Source organism: Bos grunniens, chromosome 23 (assembly GCF_055505025.1).
Source record: "Bos grunniens cultivar Pamir isolate PY7600 chromosome 23, Bosgru_T2T1.0, whole genome shotgun sequence".
Lineage (NCBI taxonomy): Eukaryota > Metazoa > Chordata > Mammalia > Artiodactyla > Bovidae > Bos > Bos grunniens.
This window is the reverse complement of record NC_141187.1, coordinates 10,000,001-10,019,717: the sequence shown is the minus strand read 5'-3', so window position 1 is coordinate 10,019,717 and position 19,717 is coordinate 10,000,001. Positions and strand designations below refer to the sequence as shown.

Sequence of the window (19,717 nt, the reverse complement as noted above, 5' to 3'; positions counted from 1 at the left end):
GTTGTCCTGAGTGCACAAATAGTTTCTTCGCTCCCAAGCATATTTTACAGCGAAGTGAACAGAAAACAATTCAGGCTGTCTGCCTGAGACCTTTGGCAAAAAAAAATTATCTTTATGAAAAGGTGGACAGTTAAAAAGTTTTCAGAAGAACAAAATACAAATTCGGCCTCTTTTTCTTTCCCTCATTTTATGTCTGATCTCTAAACGTAAGGCTGATTCCAGACAGACTCCTGAGTCTGTTGGTGAGTGGTAGGATCTGGGACTCCCTAAGTTCGACCAGTCACATATTCTTCACTTTAGATAAGTACCAACTAGATAAGGAAGTTGCTGGAAAGACTGAAGCCCAAGCTTTCCTATTGAATGGTCAAATAAACAGGCACAGTTTGGACCCTCACCCAGCTCTGCTCCATGTAAATTTTATCTGGCACACACGTGACAGGCCAGCATTTGGTGGTAATGTAATTCCGGTCATTACTCACTAATACTGCAGGCCACCGTTGCATGGGGCTTGACCTGAGGTAGCTGCTCTAAATATAGCCCTCCTTTCTGGCAGCTGCAAACACCTGGAAGAGTAGGCAGGCCCTCAGCAGAAAGCATTTGCTGTTAACAGCATGTGTGTTGGGCAGTTGTGTACCGTCAGGCCTTACATCATGCTATGTTTATGCATAATTAAAAACAACCCACTGGGTCCGTTGGCTTATGCTCGGGTTATATTTGGAAAAATGCTCTTTGTGTTTTTCCTTGGGGACTGGGGATGATGTCACTAGTTTGAGGAGGACCATAAGAGAAGCAGTTAATGTAATTACCAACAATTTCTTTAATGAACACAGCTTACTTAACTTAGTGGCCTTTGGTTTCTGCCACTGATGAGCCAAGCTGTCAGCTGTATGATTCTGTTCAGTTAGGGACTGGTTTGTATGCTTGGTAGTTCCTTCTCATTAGGAAGTTTATAAGTAATTAAAAAAAACACCAACATTTACAAAATTGTGCTTCTAAAAAGAAGCTGCACATGGCTCGTGAAAGTGTAAAAGATACTTATGTGCTCAGTTACTCAGTTGTGTCTGACTCTTTGCAACCCCATGGACTGTAGCCAGGCTTCTCTGTCCATGAAATTTTCCAGACAAGAATACTAGAGCGAGTTGCTGTTTCCTGCCCCAGGGGATCTTCCTGACCCAGGAATTGAACCTGCATCTCTTGCACATCACTGCGCCACCTGGAAAGCCCCAAAAGATATTTAACCTCTCATGAAAAGAGAAAACCATTTTCAGACCTCACCAAGATCTTGTTTTTCACCCATCAGATTGACAGAAATACAAAATGTTAGAGAAGTATTGTTAATGAATGAATGGGGAAATAGACATTCCATACGTTCATGGTGAGAGCATTCACTAAGTGTATAACTTTTTATTGAAGGAAGTTTAGATATATCTATTAAAGCCACAAATAATACCTGTGTGTGTGTGTGTGTATGGAAAAGAAGAGATGAGATAGGTATTTTTCATCGTATGAAGCTTTTTTAAAAGTTTGTTATTTTTGGTTGTGCCAGGTCTTTGTTGCTGTTCCAGCTTTTCTCCAGTTGCAGAGAATGGGGGCCACTCTTGAGCTGTGGTGTGTGGGCTTCTCATTTCAGTGGCCTATGTTGTTGCAGAGCACAGGCCCTAGAGTGTGGGATCAAAACTTGTGCAACACAGGCGCCCTGCGGCATGTGGGATCTTCCTGGATGTAACCCACGTCCCTTGCATTGACAGGCAGATTCTTAACCACTGGACCACCGTGGAAATCCCCATTGTATTAAACTTTGTGAACCAAGTATTGCCTTTTTAAAAAATGAGAATTTTCTTTAATGGAGCTTCCTTGAAGTTTAGTCACATCTATGGAGGACTCTTTTAATTGACTTTCTTAGCCATACTTGCTGTCCTTATGGGTAAAAGGGGAACTTCCTCACATTGTTGCTGATGGTGCTAATAATGCTTACTTTCTATGTGGGTACCTTGTGAAGAAAGTATTGCACAAGTTTGTTGGTCCTTGTGTTTTTTCCTGTTGTTCCTAAGCCAGAATCAACGACTCTGAAGATTAACATACTAGGAGCCATCTGTATACCTTCTTTATACAGGTTCTATAACATGGCCTAAGAAAACAGGCCTAGTTTTCTTTTGTTTGACAATTAGATTATATGCTCTGGAGAGGACTGAAGTCGTTTGCCTTTTCTTTTTATTTGTAGGAACCTACAAGCAGCAATTGGCGCATATTATGACTTTGAGAGCCCAAACATCAGTGTACCCTCCATGTCCTTTGTTGAAGATGTCACCATAGGAGAAGGGGAGTCGATACCTCCTGATACTCAGTTTATAAAAACGTGGCGGATCCAAAATTCTGGTAAATGTATAAAGAGCAATCTTCCCTTGCCCAGTTTTCTTTTCTTAGCAGTTAAAAGAAACAAGGAAATGTTTTAGCTTAAATTACGTGATTGTGTAACTCTTTTTTTCCTTATACATGATGTAGCATTTTCTTGTACTGGTATGATGACCCAAACACCAATAAAATATTCCGTAGATTAGGAAGAATTTCGGTCTTGACATTTAAACACAATTCAATATTCTTTTGATACCAGGAGCTAGGCATGTGTTGGTTGTGGTATTGTCTCCACAAGTATAGCTCTACTCCATCGTTTTATTTCTGCTCTAATTAATCTTCCAGTTATTTCCAGCATGCTAGAGAAGGTACATCCTTGAAAAGAACAAGGTAGCTAGAGTTGTGAGCATCTGCTCTTTTGAAAGCTCATTTCTTTGCAACCACAAGGATTATTCTGTCTGAAATTTTCATCGAGCTATCTATCTGAGCTGTTATCATCACTTTGAAAAATAGGGTAAGAAGTGTACCAATTTGCTCAGAATAGAAAAGATGGAAAGATTGAGAAGTTGCTTTTTTAAAGAATTATTGATTGTTTTGACTTACTGCTGACTTAAGAAAAATTCAGCATAAATTAATTATGGTTCTTTGAAAATAATGTCTGATAACTTGTTACATTCTTTTCAAATGACTTTTAAAATTTGAATGAGTTTATTAGCATGTCTAATTCCATCCAGTAACAATTTATGCTGACTAGGTGAGGATGCTTTAACTTCCTTATTATTGAGTGTTTACAAAAGAAATTCTGAGAGATGGAAAGTTTTCTAAAAGTACAAAAGGAGTATTTAGCTAAAATTTCTTGGTGTGGGGGATCCCTGTCTAGCATGGTAATAGTAATGGTAATCTGATGTGAAATCATAGAAAACTCTGAGGACTCAAACCTTTTGTTGGACGCTGTTTACTTCTCAGTTCTTTATACTTCAGTTTTTTATGATGGGGAGAGACTGGCTAAGCTAGCCTTTTATATCATAATTAGTATACCAAACTTATTATTAGTTTGTCTGGCTTATTTGGAAATAACTTTAGCTTGGATGAAGGTTTGGTGTGTGTTGGAGCAAAAACACATAATCTGGATTGACCCATTGTTACAGGTGACTGGACATCAGTGACTTTATAAAATTTTCATTAGCTTCTTTTCCCCTTTGGTTGTAACAGTGTGGTGCATTGTCAGTTTGAGAGGCACATGGTAATACAGGAAAATAGCCATGTTTTCTATTTTTATTGAAATTCTTGTTACAAGTTTGATTGTTTTATGTTCCTAATTTGTCTCACCTTCTTAATGTTGCCTGCTTTTAAAAACGTTAAAACAATTTCTTCACGTCAGCTTTTATTCATCATGTTTCTTCTCTGACTCACTAAAATCTGTGTTGCTGATCAAAAATGCTTTTGAAACCTAGCCATGAATTTTTTAAATGAGTGATGTTTGTTTAGAAAGTATAACTTATTAAAAGTTTTGTTTATTTAAAATAATTAATCCAAGACCTTGTTTACTTAATAGTGAAAACACTGGAAATGGTCTGGCTTTCCATGGGTTCTTTATAGTATTCTTCAATACTGAAAGTTGTCAGAGTACTGTTAAATGTTTTAAATACCATTTTGTTGCAGAATACCATTTTATATTTCAGAAAGCCTCTTTGAAATATCTTCTCACTCACTAGACAGTTCCTTGGGTTAATGGGAGGTTGGAAGGGATTGATATAAAATGGCTAGAATGTCAAATCAGAACCCCAAAGAGACTTTCACCTTGACTTGAAGCAAAACTTGTTTTGGTGGAACTGGCTCTTTTTCCTCCTACTTTTTGCATAATAAGTGCAATTTAAAACAGTCTCTGGGTCTACAGCCTTTCTTCCTATAAAGGACATTTTTGTTCCTGTACACCTCTTGAAAAATTGGGCAACAGTTGCTAGAAAGGTACTTCGAACAAATAGGTTTTGTCTTCTTCTGGAAGTTGTTATACCAATTGTAAAATAGTTTTGTTTGTAGACTAAATGCTTTCCATTTGATTAAGAAGAAACTGGCCTGCCATAGTTACGTGACAGATATGTTATTAGAGATACAAGGAAGGCAGGCACGTGAGCTGGTTCTTCGGCGTCATCCTAATCTGGCTTGAGTTCTTTCTGCAGATGGAGTGGTAACACAGGAGTAGTGTGGACTGGAACTGCCCTGGTGGTCCAGCAGTTAAGACTCTGTGCAGGAGGCATGGGTTCAGTCCCTGGTCAGGAAACTAAGCTCTCATATCCTGCGTAGTGAGGCCAAAAAAAAAAAAAGAGGAAGGAGTAGAGTAGGCCTGAGCTCTTTCTCCTCTGGCTCTCATTCATAACCTTCCTTAAGAGATAAGTTCCCCCTGAAAGAGTTTCATAAATAATTTTCATGGTGCCTCTCTGCTGTCATGTTTCAGGCATATTGGACATTCAAGTTTACAAAAGATGAGATTGATAGGAAGGAACTGCATATAGCTGTCCCAGCACCTTCCCCAAGGAAGATAAATGTCATGCATTGTTTAAAATTAAATGCCTGCTATGAAAGTCCTTAGATTCATATCACAGAAAAAGAGAAGTGAGACATATAATGACATAGATGCAGAATCCCAGGATCTACACTTTTGGTACTGTGTAAGTTTTAGAAGTTTGGGGAAACTTGCCAAGGATACTTTATAGTTTAAAATGAAAATTTGAAACTGTCCCTCTTAAGCCAAAAGTAGACCATTCTCTTTACCATTACTTAAAGCTTCTCAGTTATCATAGCCATGCTCTGCTATCCAGCTGTGATGAGTGTTTAACTAAGCATATTATGATAACTCTTACATTTATATGACTTTAATGAAGTAGTTGTGATTGTCATATGAGAGAGTGACCGCAAAGTCATCTATATTTTCTAAACTACGTAGAAATGAATATAGAACAAGAGTTGATGGGGGAGGAAGGGAAACTTGAGAAAGAACAACTATTCCCTCCATTTTTCTTCAGCTCCTTAATAGAGTTACATTTCTTATGTTCCAGTCACTTTATCAGGTACAGGAAAGAAAATGGTACCCAGATCAGTGAAGGTCTCTGTTTGCCTGTAGCTTAATTTGAAATGCATTCTCTAAACTACGAGGGGTTAAAAAACAGAAGGGGGTCTTCGTTGAAGTTTGTCTTGCTCTTTGGCTGTTCCTTCTGTCCCCAAACTAAATCTCAGACTTTCTGAAACTGGTGGACTTTTGTTTTTGCCATACTCACTGTCATCTCAAAGTTGCCATATGATAGGGTTTTTTTGTCTTGTTTTGACTTTTTATTTTTTAATAAAATTATATTCCATAATAACTGAAGAATCGCAACCTTTGTGTGCTTGTGATACTTAACTTGAAAAGTTGTAAAACATAGACTAGTCTTTCTTTTCTTCTAGAAGCATGTATCTACCCCACAGTAAGCCAGTTTGTAAGAGACTTAATTTGAAGCCCTATTATGTTACACTTCTCAAATCCAGATTTTTCTGGTATGCTTAGCTTGGTAGGTCAAACAGCCATCAGTATTTCCCTTCCTTCTGTATCAGGAACCAGTATCAGTGACCTTTTCAGAGTTACCTGCCTTTACATTTGGGGTTGTAAGAACTATATGTCATTGTAAACTGTTGGCAGCTCTCAGAAGGCAGATGATTGGTTCTTCATTTTATAGCCAAGTAACACTTTAGAGCTGATGATGCATAACCCTTCCAGTTTTTTCTTCAAGAAGCTCTCCAAGTACCACATCAGTAGGGTCTGACACAGAAAAAGATAGAACCGTAGCCATCTAATTTTTAATAGTTTCACAGCTTACCAAGTCTCCTGGGAATAGAGCAGTACTCCCTCTTTTGCATAGATGAGAGATCCAACTGTCTCAGCTGCTTGTGCTTGTCTGATCAGGGCAGCCAAGTATTTCCCATACCCAGGCGGTCTTGGTTTTCATTTTCTTTAAAGTTCTAAAAACATTCTTGGGTTTTCATATAAACAGATGTTGTCTTGTTTGATATGTGTGTGCGTGCGCGTGCATGTGTGCATATGTGTCTTTTAAAGAATAATTATGGATTCACCCCTATAGTAGTAATTTAATTTTTCTTTTGGATATTTATCTTTAAAGAGACCAACATTTTCCAAGGTACTTCACGTCAACTGCTACTATTCTTGACCTAAGACAAATATACTTTTGCTAGGCCATAGGCCCCAGAAATGAAAAAAAGAATTTGCGTGTATTACCCTTGTATCATCCACAACCTTCTCAATAGCAGCAGTTGCCCTTTAAAGTGTTAATTTAAGAGGGCACTTTGCTGTTAGAATTAAAAAAAAAAACAAAAAACATAGCAACCCCTGCTCCATCTGCTACCCTAAATAGCATGAGCCACAGCAGGTACCATTCATGAGGCTGAGATCTCAGCAGTAGAGTGTTGGTTGCTTTTCCTGTCTGGTTCTCCCTTTTTTGAGTAGTAAGCCATCAAGTTTCTAAACTGGCCTGGCACTTCAAGAACAAGGGACTGAGGAATCCTAGAGTACTGTTAGATGAGTTTTCAACATGCTGAGAGTCTTGCCGTGCCCAGCTTTTCATAGTGATTTATGTTTATAATGAATGTAAAAAAGATACAGAGAGGTTTCTGTGTATAGTAAAAAGGAGTGTGTCAGAGAGACTTCACAGAAAGTATCACATCTAGTCACTGTATGTGGCTACCTGTGACCGGTCAGAAGTCAGTGTATTGATTTCTCATGTGAGTTAGTTACATGAATATAGGTGCACAGGAGTGGGAACCAAATAGGACCTTTGCCACCTCCAAAGGCGGACAAGGCATTCTTGCCAAAGCTATTTCTCTGTCTTGCCGTTCCTGTTCTTTCTACAAGCACCTCTGGCTGGTGTCACCACCCCTGAGACCATGGGTCACTGTACTGTTCTCAGGGCCTGCTGTTCATACTTTCCCCACTACTGTTTGCCCCTGAAAATGAAGCTTTCACTTGACTCCTCTGTCTTTATTTGCAGTCTTTTGACCCTCAATCTTTTCATTGTTAGGGACTCCAGAAGAAAAAGCAGGGAAAAAGTAGTTTTAAAATGAAAGTAATACAGAAATTACTCTTCATGAGTTTCATCCTCTTTCCTCAACGGAAAAACTGGGGACAGTCAGGCATATTTTTACTTTGAATGTCAGTTCAAAAGTTAAAGTGCAAATGGTCGTGTTTCTTAGTAGAGAAGAAAGCAGTCCTCCAGAGATGTGGGGCTGAGCTTCGTTTCCATGGCTCCTTTCAGACTTCATTCCTAGGTTCTACGGGTTAGTGTGATGCGTAGCCTTCCCTGGGCCCCCAAAACACTACTTCTTGAGAAACTGCCTTGCTTTTGCCGTGTGTGCTTTCTCTTAGGGATAGACCATTGGTCAGAGGTTGTCGACTCTGATTCTCTCTAATCAGTGTATAGCTCAAGAGTATGGGTAGGTTTATGTATGTGTGAGAGACCAAGAGGCATCTTCTACAGTTTTGTAATAAACTGCACCCAGCATAGGACCACTGATTGCCTAACATTTTTTTCTTTTGCTTGAACTCAGGGGCAGAGGCCTGGCCTCCAGGGGTTTGTCTTAAATATGTCGGGGGAGACCAGTTTGGACATGTGAACATGGTGATGGTGAGATCGCTAGAGCCCCAAGAGATTGCAGATGTCAGCGTCCAGATGTGCAGCCCCAGCAGAGCAGGAATGTATCAGGGACAGTGGCGGATGTGCACTGCTACGGGACTCTACTATGGAGGTGAGTATGTCCCTGTGCAGCCCAGGGGCGAAGGGGTTAAGGTAACTTCTCAGCTTCCCCAGCACTGCTCACAGAGCTTGTCAAATTATGTAGCAGGGTGTGGTCTCTTTTCCAGCCCCATGCTGGTAAATGATTTGAATTTAATGACTAATTGATTCAGTCAAGTGTTCTCTTTACGCTGGAATTTAGTTAACATTTAGTGAAGTGTATGAGATATATCTTGCAGTCTAAACAATGACTTAGTAGCGCTGCTGTTTTTATAATATAATCTAGTAGGTGCTCTAAGAATACTGAAGGCAGTTTTGTTCTCACAGTCTCTAGAGACAAGTTGTATTAAAGAAAGATATAATGCACAAAATGTGCCTATGTCTCTGATGACCTGTCAAGATACTAAAACCTCTCACTCCTTCTCTTTATTGCCACACTTTGTGGACAGCGTGATTTCCATCCATTGTCTCTTATTTCCATATCCCTTATTCTTCAACCCGGTCAATCCTATACCCACTTCGATAATGTTGATTAACAACTACCGAGTTTCCAAATTCAGTAGCTCCTTTCCAGTCTTCACACTAACTGACCATTTGGCTCCAAACTCTGAATGGTTTCTGAAATGTCTACCTTCTTAGTCACACATGATCCCTTTCTAGTTTTTCCTCTGAATGTTCTTTCTCTGTCTAGCCTCATCTTTGCCCTGGGACTACAGGCATACCTTGATTTATTGCTGTTCACTTGATTGTGCTTTATAGATAATTCTGTTTTTTACAAATTGAAGATTTGTGACAGCCTTTTGTTGAGCATATCTGCTGCTGGCGCCATTTTTTCAACAGCATTTGTTCACTTTGTGTTTCTGTGTCACATTTTGGTAATTCTACCAATATTTCAGACTTTCTCATTTTTATTATATTTGTTATGGTGATCTGTAATGAGCAATCTATGTTGTTTCTATTATAACTTTTGGGGTGACATGAGCTGTACCCACATAAGACTGTGAACTTAATTGGTAAATGCATGTGTTTTGACCACCAACCAGCCATTCCCCCATCTCTCTCCCTTCTCCTTGGGCCTCCGTATTCCCTGAGATAAAACAATGTTGAAATTAAATTGGGTGATAACCCTTCAATGGCCTCTAAGTGTTTTAAGTGAAAGGAAGAGTCACGTATTTCCCACTTTAAATCAAAAGCTAGAAATTATTAAGCTTAGGAAGGCATATCAAAAGATGAGACCAAATAAAAGCTAGGTCGCTTTCACCAAACAGCTAAGTTTTGAAAGCAAAGAAAAAGTCCTTCAAGGAAAGGAAAAGTGCTACTCCAGTGAAAGGAACATAGCCTTCTTGCTGACGTGGAGAACGTTTGAGTGGTCTGGATAGAAGATGAAATCAGCCACAACATTCCCTTAAGCTAAAACCTAATCCAGAGCAAGGCCCTAACTCTTTTCAACTCTGTAAAGACTGAGAGGTGAGAGAGTTGCAGAAGAAAAGGCTAAATCTAGCAGAGGTTAGTTCTTGAAGTTTAAGGAAGGAAGTGATCTCCATAACATAAAAATGCAAGGTGAGGGAACGAGAGCTGATGTAGAAGTTGCAGGAAGTTTTCCAGAAGATCTAGCTAAGGTTATTCACCAAGGTGGCTGCCCTAAACAGCAGTGTAGACAAAATACTAATATTGTTAGAAGATACCATCTCAGACTTTCATAGCTAAGGAGGAAACAGCAGTGCCTGGCTTCAAAGGACAGGCTTTCTTGCTAGAGGCTAAGGCATCTGGGGGCTTTATGTTGAAGCCAGTGTTCACTTACCATTCTGAAACCCTAAGATCCTTAAAAATTATGCTAAATCTATCCCGCTTCTGCTCTGTAAATGAGACAGCAAAGCCTGGATGATAGTACATCTGTTTACAACATGGTTCACTGAATATTTCAAGCCTACTGTTAAGACTTTTACTGCTCAGAGAAAAGGATTCCTTTCAAAATATTACTGCTGATTGACAGTGATCCTGGTCACCCAAGAGCTCCAAGGGAAATGTAGGAGATTTTCGTGTCTACTAACACACTATCCATTGTGTAGTCATAGATCAAGGAATCATTTCTACTTTCAAGTTTTATCCTTTAATAAATACATTTTGTGAGTCTGTAGTTGCCGTAGATAGTGAATCCTCTGATGCACCTGGGTAAAGTAAATCCTTCTGGAAAAGATTAAGAATATTTGTGATTCATGGGAGGTCAAAGTATCAACGTGATCAAGATTTTGGAAGAAGTCGATTCATCGATGACTTTGGAGGGGTTTAAGAATTCACTGGAGGAAGTAACTGTAGGTGTAGTAGGTATGACAAGAGTACCAGAAGGGGAGCTTAAAGATATGACTGAATATCTAAGCTCAGCATACAACTTGAACTGGTAAGGAGTTACGTCTTACGGATGAAGAAAGAAAGCAATTTCTGAGATAGAATCTACTCCTGGTGAAGGTGCTGTGGAGGTTGTTGAAAGAATTTAGAATATTACATAAACTTAGTTGATAAAGCAATGGCAGGGTCTGAGTCCCAATTTTGAAAGAAGTCCTACTGTGGGGAAAATGCTGTCAAAACAGCCTTTCGTGCTGTAGAGAAACTGTTCATGAAAGGAAGTCAGTGCAGCAGACTTCATTTTTGTCCATAACATTTATTTGTACTGGGAAACAAAAAAATTCATGTGACTCACTTTATGGCAATATTCACTGTATTGCAGTGGTCTGGAATCGAAGCAGCTTTATCTCCAAGGTATGCCTGTATTAGATTGTGAACTGGGTGCTGTTCCTGCTCAGTGACCTCATCCACCCAGATGGCTTCAGCTGTCACCAGTACAGCATATACGGCAGTGCTCAAAGTCATGTCTGTGGTGCAGACTCTCTGGAGCTTCAAACCTTTATTGAAGTGCTTATGGACAGACAGAACCCCTGGATGTTTTGTAGAGTTTTGAATTTTAACATCTCCTAGGCAAAACTTATTCTTCTTATGGGAACCCAACTCAGATGATCAGGCCAGAGGCTTGAGTCATCTTTTGTTCTGTCTTATCATCCTTAATCACACACCAATTCCTATTTGTTTCTCTATATCCCATGTCCTAGAGACCCAGAGAAAAATAAATACAAATCGCTCCTGTCCTCAGGGAGCTCTTATCTGGACTCATAGCCAGTGGGACCTTTGGAGTTATTTCAAGAAGTCCTGGAATTAATTTTCTCATATGTATTTTTGCAGCCAGTGGAAACTTGAAATATTTTTCTGCCTGAAAAAAAACGTTAGAAAGTGTGTCTCATAGTGTCATCTTTTGTGAAATCATTCCCTTCTGAAAACCTTTGTGCCTTCTGTAATAGAGCCAAGTTCCTTGGCATCGGGCATAAAGCTCCTCACCATCTGGTCTGGCCTCATTTCGCTTTCATCCTGTCACCTCTTTACTCACGCATCCAGTCCCCAGAGGCACCACATGGTTTCTCTTCTCCATGCCCTTGCTTGTGTTGTTCCTGTTGCCTGAAATGCCTTTTTGCTTACGACAAACCCCTGCTCATCCTCAGGGCCCTGGTGAAGTCACCTTTCCTCCTTCCCTCTTCCGCTCTTCCTACTCTCCCCACCACCCCAAGGAAGTTCGTATGTTACGCACACGCTTGAAACATATCGTGTTTTAGGTGTTTGTTTATTTATCCTTTTCTCCTACTAAACAGTAAACTGTTGGCTAAAGAGTCGGCATCATGTAACAGTCATGTTACAGTCAGCATGCAGAGAGAGTGTCTCTTCCTTTTTGGACTCTGTCTTCAGGCCGCCGCTCCTGAGAGTCTTCCTGCTTGCATAGGCAGAAGTCGTTTCCCCATGCTGAGCTCCGTTTCCCTATAAGCTTCCCTCTCCCTCCTTTGCTTCTCTTTGTCACTGTACCTCTTTCTGCCCAGTTAATTTGGTGAATGTCTAATATCACTTTTAAAACTTAAGATGATACATGTCTTGTGTATCTTTGTATATCTTGAAAAAGCTGAGCCCATTGGAGAGTGGCTGCTCAATAAATTTTTAAATGCATGTCAGTGTTTTTAAGGGAGGAGGAAGATGACGTACATGACTTTTTAAAAAAAATTTCTTTGATGCAGAGATACTGCTTCCTAGTGTTCTCCCTTGTTTGAGAGCTCTAGTCTTATTTTGTATGTGTGTGTGTTAATGTTAAATTAAAAATAATTATCACTATATGGGACATTAAAATTTATACTTATAACATCCCTCCCAAATTCTGTAAGTAGGTAGAGTGTAAATATATTAGCTCTGAAGGCAGTAAAAAATGGAAAGCCTTTCTTGGTTGTATAGTCTGTGAGTTGTTTTTCAGGACTTTGAAATCTTATACCTTCATGGGATCTTAATAATTCATCTGAATCCATGGTTTTCAAGCATTTTTCTTAATCAGTGGAATCTTTTCCTTGATAAATGTATGTGAATGCCTCCTCCAAAAAAGAAAAGATAAAAATGAAACTGACTTTTTTAAATTGGGAGCCTCCTTGGCCTATGTCACCTGCTTTCTGAGATAATCTCCATTGCTGTGGGGAGAAGAGTTTGCAAACTGGTCATCTAGTCTAATAAAGAATTTAATTCCATTTACAAGCTACCATATTCCAGTGAATTCCTTTTACTGTTAATTATAAAACACATAATGATAGCAGAACTGCTAAATGAAAGAAAGTGAAATATACATAATGTGCATAAAGCCGCAGCTGTGGCCTCGTGGGGAAAAAACAAGCTGCCGTGTTCACCTTGGCATGATTGGCCTTTCAGGTTTTCTGCTCACTCTTAACTTGCTAGTGCACTGAGGTTAGTGTAGTGCTAGGAGTTTGGAATGTAGGACCATGTTTCCTGGGCACAAACTTGTATAAGTTAGGTAACTTCTCTTTGCCTCATCTTTCTGTTTTAAGAACAAAGCTTATTTGTTTGCTTGTTTTTGGTTGGGTGGTCTTTTCTGTTGTCTTTAGATGGTCTTTTCTAGAAAGAATCCATTCTCCTTATATTTGTAGTAATACTTATGTTGTTTGAACTCATTTCTCTTCCTAAAAGGACCTTTTGCTTATATTTAACAGTTTACAGAGTGGGTCTTCTTTCACTTTAGAATGGTTGTACTGTTTCAGTCTCTCAGCAGGATTGTGCTGTTGGCTTGTTGTCTGGACAGTTCTTCATTATGTGAGGCGTCTATGTCCCTCTCTGAGTAAATACCTGTAGCTCCGCATGTTCATCTTGACAGCCACCCCTCCTCTCTCACTGCATACATTTCTAACTCCCTGCACACATTTCTGACTCACTGCACACATTTCTGACTCCCTGCACACATTTCTGACTCCCTTGATTGAGTACCACTAAGTATTTGATTCTTGGCAGATTTATTTTCAGGCCCAAATATTTTATCTTCTTCCTACAGACTTTTGCTTCTTAGATAAAAGCAACCTGTTATCTAATGCCTACTTTACGTTGGGCATTGTATTGGGCTTTTTCGTATAAATTGTCTTAGGGAAGTATTAGCTGTACTTTATGGGTGGGGAAACTGAAGACCAGAGATAAGCAATGATTTGTTTTGGTAAAAGTTATGAATTAGCTGTAAATTATAGCTATAAATCATCTGAAGTAGTTTTATGATTTTTTTGCCATTGGACATACAGGGTTCACAGGAAAACTTTGGCTCCTGGGTGTTGGAACTTGGCAGAGTTTAGGGAGACTGGGGTAAATGGTCCTCAAGTTCTCTCCATTTCCAGAGTGAGCGAAATGAGAGTTAGACTGAGATCAGCAGGGTGACTCTTAGGTAGGAAGTGTTTCCCAAGGAGCTCATGCTTGTCAGTGGGACACTTTGGACTCTTGGAAAGGAGTAAGGAGCGTGAGGGAGAAGGCTATGGCACCCCACTCCAGTACTCTTGCCTTGAAAATCCCATGGACGGAGGAGCCTGGTAGGCTGCAGTCCATGGGGTCACTGAGGGTCAGATACGACTGAGGACTCCACTTTCACTTTTCACTTTCACACATTGGAGAAGGAAATGGCAGCCCACTCCAGTGTTCTTGCCTGGAGAATCCCAGGGACAGGGGAGCCTGGTGGGCTGCCGTCTATGGGGTGACACAGAGTTGGACACGACTGAAGTGACTTAGCAGCAGCAGCAAAGGAGCATGAGTGCTCGTCCCCATTTTAGCCTTGATACAAACATGCCTCCCCTCTTCCTAATGGAGCACCCTCTTTCAGAGTTCCACAAGAGAGCTGTACCCCTGCCCTTGATGGTTCCTTCTAAAACAGAGTGGTTTGAGTTGTAAAGTAGGCACTGTTGTCATGTGATACTCTGGTGATCAAGTGCTAATGAAGGTTTCTCCCACTTGAAATAACTCTTCGTAATAAAGGCTTCACACAGGTTTTTAGGGACAATTCACATGTAGACAAAATACTTAAACATTATTCATTTAGTTTTCTCAGAGGTTAAAAATGGAACTTCTCTTATTAAGCTCCCAAATCATAATACATAATATAGACCCACAGGTTAGGAAGCTTGATGGGTGCCCCTGTGTAAGCACACCATTTGTTTAAAACCTTTGTAATATCTCCCAGTTTCTCCAGTTTACAGAATGTCCACCTTAACCAGGTAGTGCAGGATTTGCCACTCCTCATTCTTCTCCAGCGTTTTAACTGATTATGTTATAAAAGAAGTTCTGGTTTCGTAGACTTCTTCTATACTCTACACCGGTGTCTTCTATTAATATATGGATGCTGTCCTACTTTGCACTAATTACCAGTTCTCTTCCCTTTTACTTATTGACCCCACCTTTAGAATGTCTCTCTTTTATGTTGCACTCAGAAAGCCTGTTTCATTTACTTCTGGACTATCCTCAATAGATGCTCTCTGTTTCAATTCTAATTTCTAGATCCCTTCAGTATCAGAAATATGAGTAGTCATGAAACATATTTCTTTTCCGATAAAAGAAATGGTAGCCTAAGCTGATTGTGATTTGTATGGGAAATGTTTTCAGAAGGGACATTTCAATTTGTAAATGAGATCCGAAATCCTTAAATATCTTTACATTCTAAGGCCTATATTAAGTTTCAAAGGTGATGGGTTGGGGAGTGGAAAGAAGGGAATATATGAATATATATACACTTATGGTTGATTTTCGTTGTTGTATGGCAGAAACCAGCATGATGTTGTCAAGCCGTTATCCTTCAATTAAAAATGTAAAAAATGAAAGGTGATGGCCTGTTTCAGCTTCAGAGAAGCCCCTGGTTCGTATGAGCCGCTTTGTTGTGCTGACACCAAGTGGTCGTTACTGTTGGGTGTTGTGTCCAGGAGTCAAAGGCATTGTGAAGATTAGTCTCTAAAATGTGGACATGTGGGTCCTGAACCTCTATGAAGTATGGAAAATCGAGAGATGAGATGAAACAGGGCTATATCTTTAAAATGTAGTAAATAAGATATTTGCACGTCTAGGTATGAATTGTCAAATGTTTTAACTATAAGGATTTGGTAGAGGAGCAAAAATATAATTTAAAGGCAGCATCTCTTTTTCTTACAGGAGCCAGAGCCCTTCATAGTAGAAACATCTTTGATCTGGAATGTTAGGTTCCAGGGATTCAAAGTTTGGGGATTGACAGTTCATTTAAAAAAACAAATATATTTAGTTATATTTATTGTTATACTTATTGTTAAAAAGAAAATAATCCCAAAACCACTGACCATTTAAGAAGTAAAAACTTCGGCATAATTTGCTTTTTTAAAAAAACATAATCCTTAACTTTTTTGTGTGTATGCATTGGTAAGGGCTATAGCTGAGATTGACTCAAGTTTTAAAAAGTGTTTAGTTAGAGAGTATATCCTTATCCTAGTAAAACATATACTCATAAAACTTCCTGCACTTCTTTGATTCTTACATAATTTTAATATGTATCATTGGTTTAATGACTACTTTTCTTGGAAAGAGAAGGGAAGAGCCATTATAGTAAATGAACATATTTGGTCATATTGGTTTTGGAAACATTAAAAATGAGGCAACAAGTAAGACTTACAGTGGAGGAGATATGTACATTTCTCCATCACAAAAAAATGTTTATATATATGCAGAAATTGTTTCAGATGAGTAATTTTTACTGAATTGTGTGCTGGGAATTTTTAATAAGTGTCATTATGTACACTTGCTTCTGAATCAGACCAGAGCATATCTCTTAAAAATAAGGATGCAAACGTAGTTGCTTCTTGTTCAAATTATGCTGAGTACCTAATTTATCAGTATGATAGCCTCATCCCCTCTACCCACTTTGAGGGATGTATTTCAAGACCTCCCAGTGGATGCCTGAAACCATGGATAGTGCTGACCCCGTGTATATATTTTTTTCCTATACGTACATACCTGTGATAAAGTTCATAAGTTAGGTACAATAAGAAATTAATAATAATAATAAAATAGATCAATTACAGCAATATGCTGTGATAAGAGTTACCTGAGTATGGTCTTCCTCCTCCCCCCCCGCCCCGCAGTATCTTACTGTTTGTACTCGCCCTTCTTGTGATGATGTGAGATGATAAAAGGCCTACGAGGGGACCATTTGCTTTGGGGGATCCTGGATCATCAAGCTGTGATGGTGTGAGTGGTTGGATGTCCAGAGCAAGCAGTGCTGATGGCTGAGGGTTCTGGGTGGGATGGGGCAGGAAGGCGTGAGGTTTCCTCATGCCACTTAGAAATGGTGTGCAGTTTAAAACTTACAGGTTGTGTATTTCTGGACTTTTCCACTTAGTATTTTCAGATTGAGGTTGGCTTCAGGTAACTCAGCTTGCAGAGAGCAAAACTGAAACTGGGGGATCTATGTAACTACTGAAAAATATGTGGGTTTTTGTTTTTTTTTTAAGCAGACTGGTGATTAGGATCTAAAATAATTGACGGATAGGGCTTTTAACTTTATCTGATATCTTAATTTCTGTGATGCAGTTTATATTCCTTAATTATGGCTCATGATACACTTTTTTATTTTTAACCCCCTATTAGTCTTGTAGTTAAAGGTAGGAATATTTGAAGAGGGTATCTTCTTCAGTTCAGTTCAGTCACTCAGTCATGTCCGACTCTGCGACTCCATGAATCGCAGCATGCCAGGCCTCCCTGTCCATCATCAACTCCCGGAGTTCACTCAGACTCAGGTCCATCCAGTCAGGGATTCCATCCAGCCATCTCATCCTCTGTCGTCCCCTTCTCCTCCTGCCCCCAATCCCTCCCAGCATCAGAGTCTTTTCCAATGAGTAACTCTTCGCATGAGGTGTCCAAAGTACTGGAGTTTCAGCTTTAGCTTCGTTCCTTCCAAAGAAATCCCAGGGCTGATCTCCTTCAGAATGGACTGGTTGGATCTCCTTGCAGTCCAAGGGACTCTCAAGAGTCTTCTCCAACACCACAGTTCAAAACCATCAATTCTTTGGCACTCAGCCTTCTTCACAGTCCAACTCTCACATCCATACATGACCACTGGAAAAACCATAGCCTTGACTAGATGGACCTTTGTTGGCGAAGTAATGTCTCTGCTTTTGAATATGCTGTCTAGGTTGGTTATAACTTTCCTTCCAAGGAGTAAGCGTCTTTTAATTTCATGGCTGCAATCACCATCTGCAGTGATTTTGGAGCCCAAAAAACTAAAGGCTGACACTGTTTCCACTGTTTCCCCATCTTTTTCCCATGAAGTGATGGGACCAGATGCCTTGATCTTCATTTTCTGAATGTTGAGCTTTAAGCCAGCTTTTTCACTCTCCACTTTCACTTTCATCAAGAGGCTTTTGAGTTCCTCTTCACTTTCTGCCATAAGGGTGGTGTCATCTGCATATCTGAGGTTATTGATATTTCTCGCAGCAATCTTGATTCCATCTTGTGTTTCTTCCAGTCCAGCGTTTCTCATGATTGAAAAGCAAATTCCATTCTGTTCTTTTCATGATGGTTTGACTAGCCACACAGTGCTCTAATGAGTTTTTCCTTGGAATGACAGAGATACATATCACTTAGAAATTAGTTCATTCTGTAATCTTTACCTTGAAAAAAAAAATCTCCCTTTAAAAAATACTTAATTTGTCTTCCCTTTTACTTTAAACAGCTTATAGTTCCCTTTCTTTACAAAGAGAATGTCCCTATTGGACATTTCGCTCCAAGGTAGGAGTGCTTTGTTGTCGTTCAGTAGCTCAGTTGTGTCTTAACTCTTTGAGACCCCACGGACTGCAGCACTCCAGGCTTCCTTGTCCTTCAGTATCTCCCAGGGTTTGCTTAAACTATGTCCATTGAGTCGGTGATACCATCCAACTGTCTCATCCTCTGTTGTCCCCTTCACCTCCTGCCCTCAATCTTTCCTAGCACTAAGGTCTTTTCCAGTGAGTTGGCTTTTCACATCAGGTGGCCAAAGTATTGGAGCTTCAGCTTCAGCATCAGTCCTTTCAATGAATATTCAGGGTTGATTTCCTTTAGGATTAACTGATTTGATCTCCTTGCTGTCCAAGGGACTCCCAAGAGTCTTCTCCAACACTACAGTTCAGAAGCATCAATTCTTCAGTGCTCAGCTTTCTTTGTAGTCCACCTCTCACATCCATTCACGACTACTGGAAAAACCATAGCTTTGACTATATGGACCTTTGCAGGCAAAGTGGTCTCTCTGCTTTTTAATATACTGTCTAGGTTTGTCATTGCCTTTCTTCCAAGGAGCAAGCATCTTTTTTAATCTTAGGACTGCAGTCACCGTCCACAGTGATTTTGGAGCCCAAGAAAATAAAGTCTGTCACTGTTTCCATTGTTTCCCCATCTATTTGCCATGAAGTGATGGGACTGGATGCCATGATCTTCATTTTTTGAATGTTGAGTTTTAAGTCAGCTTTTTCATTCTCCTCTTTCACCTTTAATCAAGAGACTCTTTAATTCCTCTTGGCTTTCTGCCATAAGGGTGGTGTCATCTGCATATCTGAAAGTGAAAGTTGCTCCGTTGTGTCTGACTTTTTGTGACCCCATGGACTATACAGACCATGGAATTCTCCAGGCTAGAATACTGGAGTGTGTAGCCTTTCCCTTCTCCAGGAAATCTTCCCAACTCAGAGATCAAACCCAGGTCTCCCTCATTGCGTATCTGAGGTTATTGATATTTCTCCTGGCAATCTTGATTCCAGCTTGTGCTTTATCGAGCCTAGCATTTCACACAATGTACTCTGTAAGTTGAATAAACAAAGTGACAAAATATAGCCTTGATGTACTCCTTTCCCAGTTTTGAACAAGTCTGTTGTTCTATATCCAGTTCTAACTGTTGCTTCTATTGTTTCATTCAAATGAGTGCTTTGAGCCTCTAGATTTTGCTTTGTAGTGGTCAGTGCCCTTCCAGTTTCCTCTTACAGCTTCTAAGGATTTTGCTTATACTTGGTTTTGAGATCATCTTGAAAGTAATTGAATTCTAGAGTGCATCAGGCTTTGCTTTGTAGCCACTTCAGTTTTGTCCTTTAGTTTCACAGTTGTCTTGTAGTTAGAAGTCAGAAGTGATTAGGAAAGCAGACCTTATCTGACCTAAGTCTTACTAAGAGTTTAAGGAACACTTAATAATAATACATTTTATTTACTTAACT

General features: G+C 39.7%; 1 protein-coding gene across 9 annotated transcripts in view; it reads left to right on the top strand.

Annotated features, from left to right (window-relative positions):
* ILRUN (inflammation and lipid regulator with UBA-like and NBR1-like domains) overlaps positions 1–19,717 on the top strand; it is a 106,109-nt gene that overhangs the window by 38,811 nt on the left and 47,581 nt on the right. For 5 of the 9 annotated variants that reach the window (XM_086371238.1, XM_086371234.1, XM_086371239.1 and 2 more), the window contains exons 2-3: positions 2,222–2,376; positions 7,945–8,142. In XM_086371238.1, the coding sequence (XP_086227364.1) occupies positions 2,222–2,376; positions 7,945–8,142 (353 nt within the window). The remainder of the gene's footprint in view (positions 1–2,221; positions 2,377–7,944; positions 8,143–19,717) is intronic. The other 4 variants (XM_086371240.1, XM_086371236.1, XM_086371241.1 and 1 more) reach the window with 1 other exon arrangement.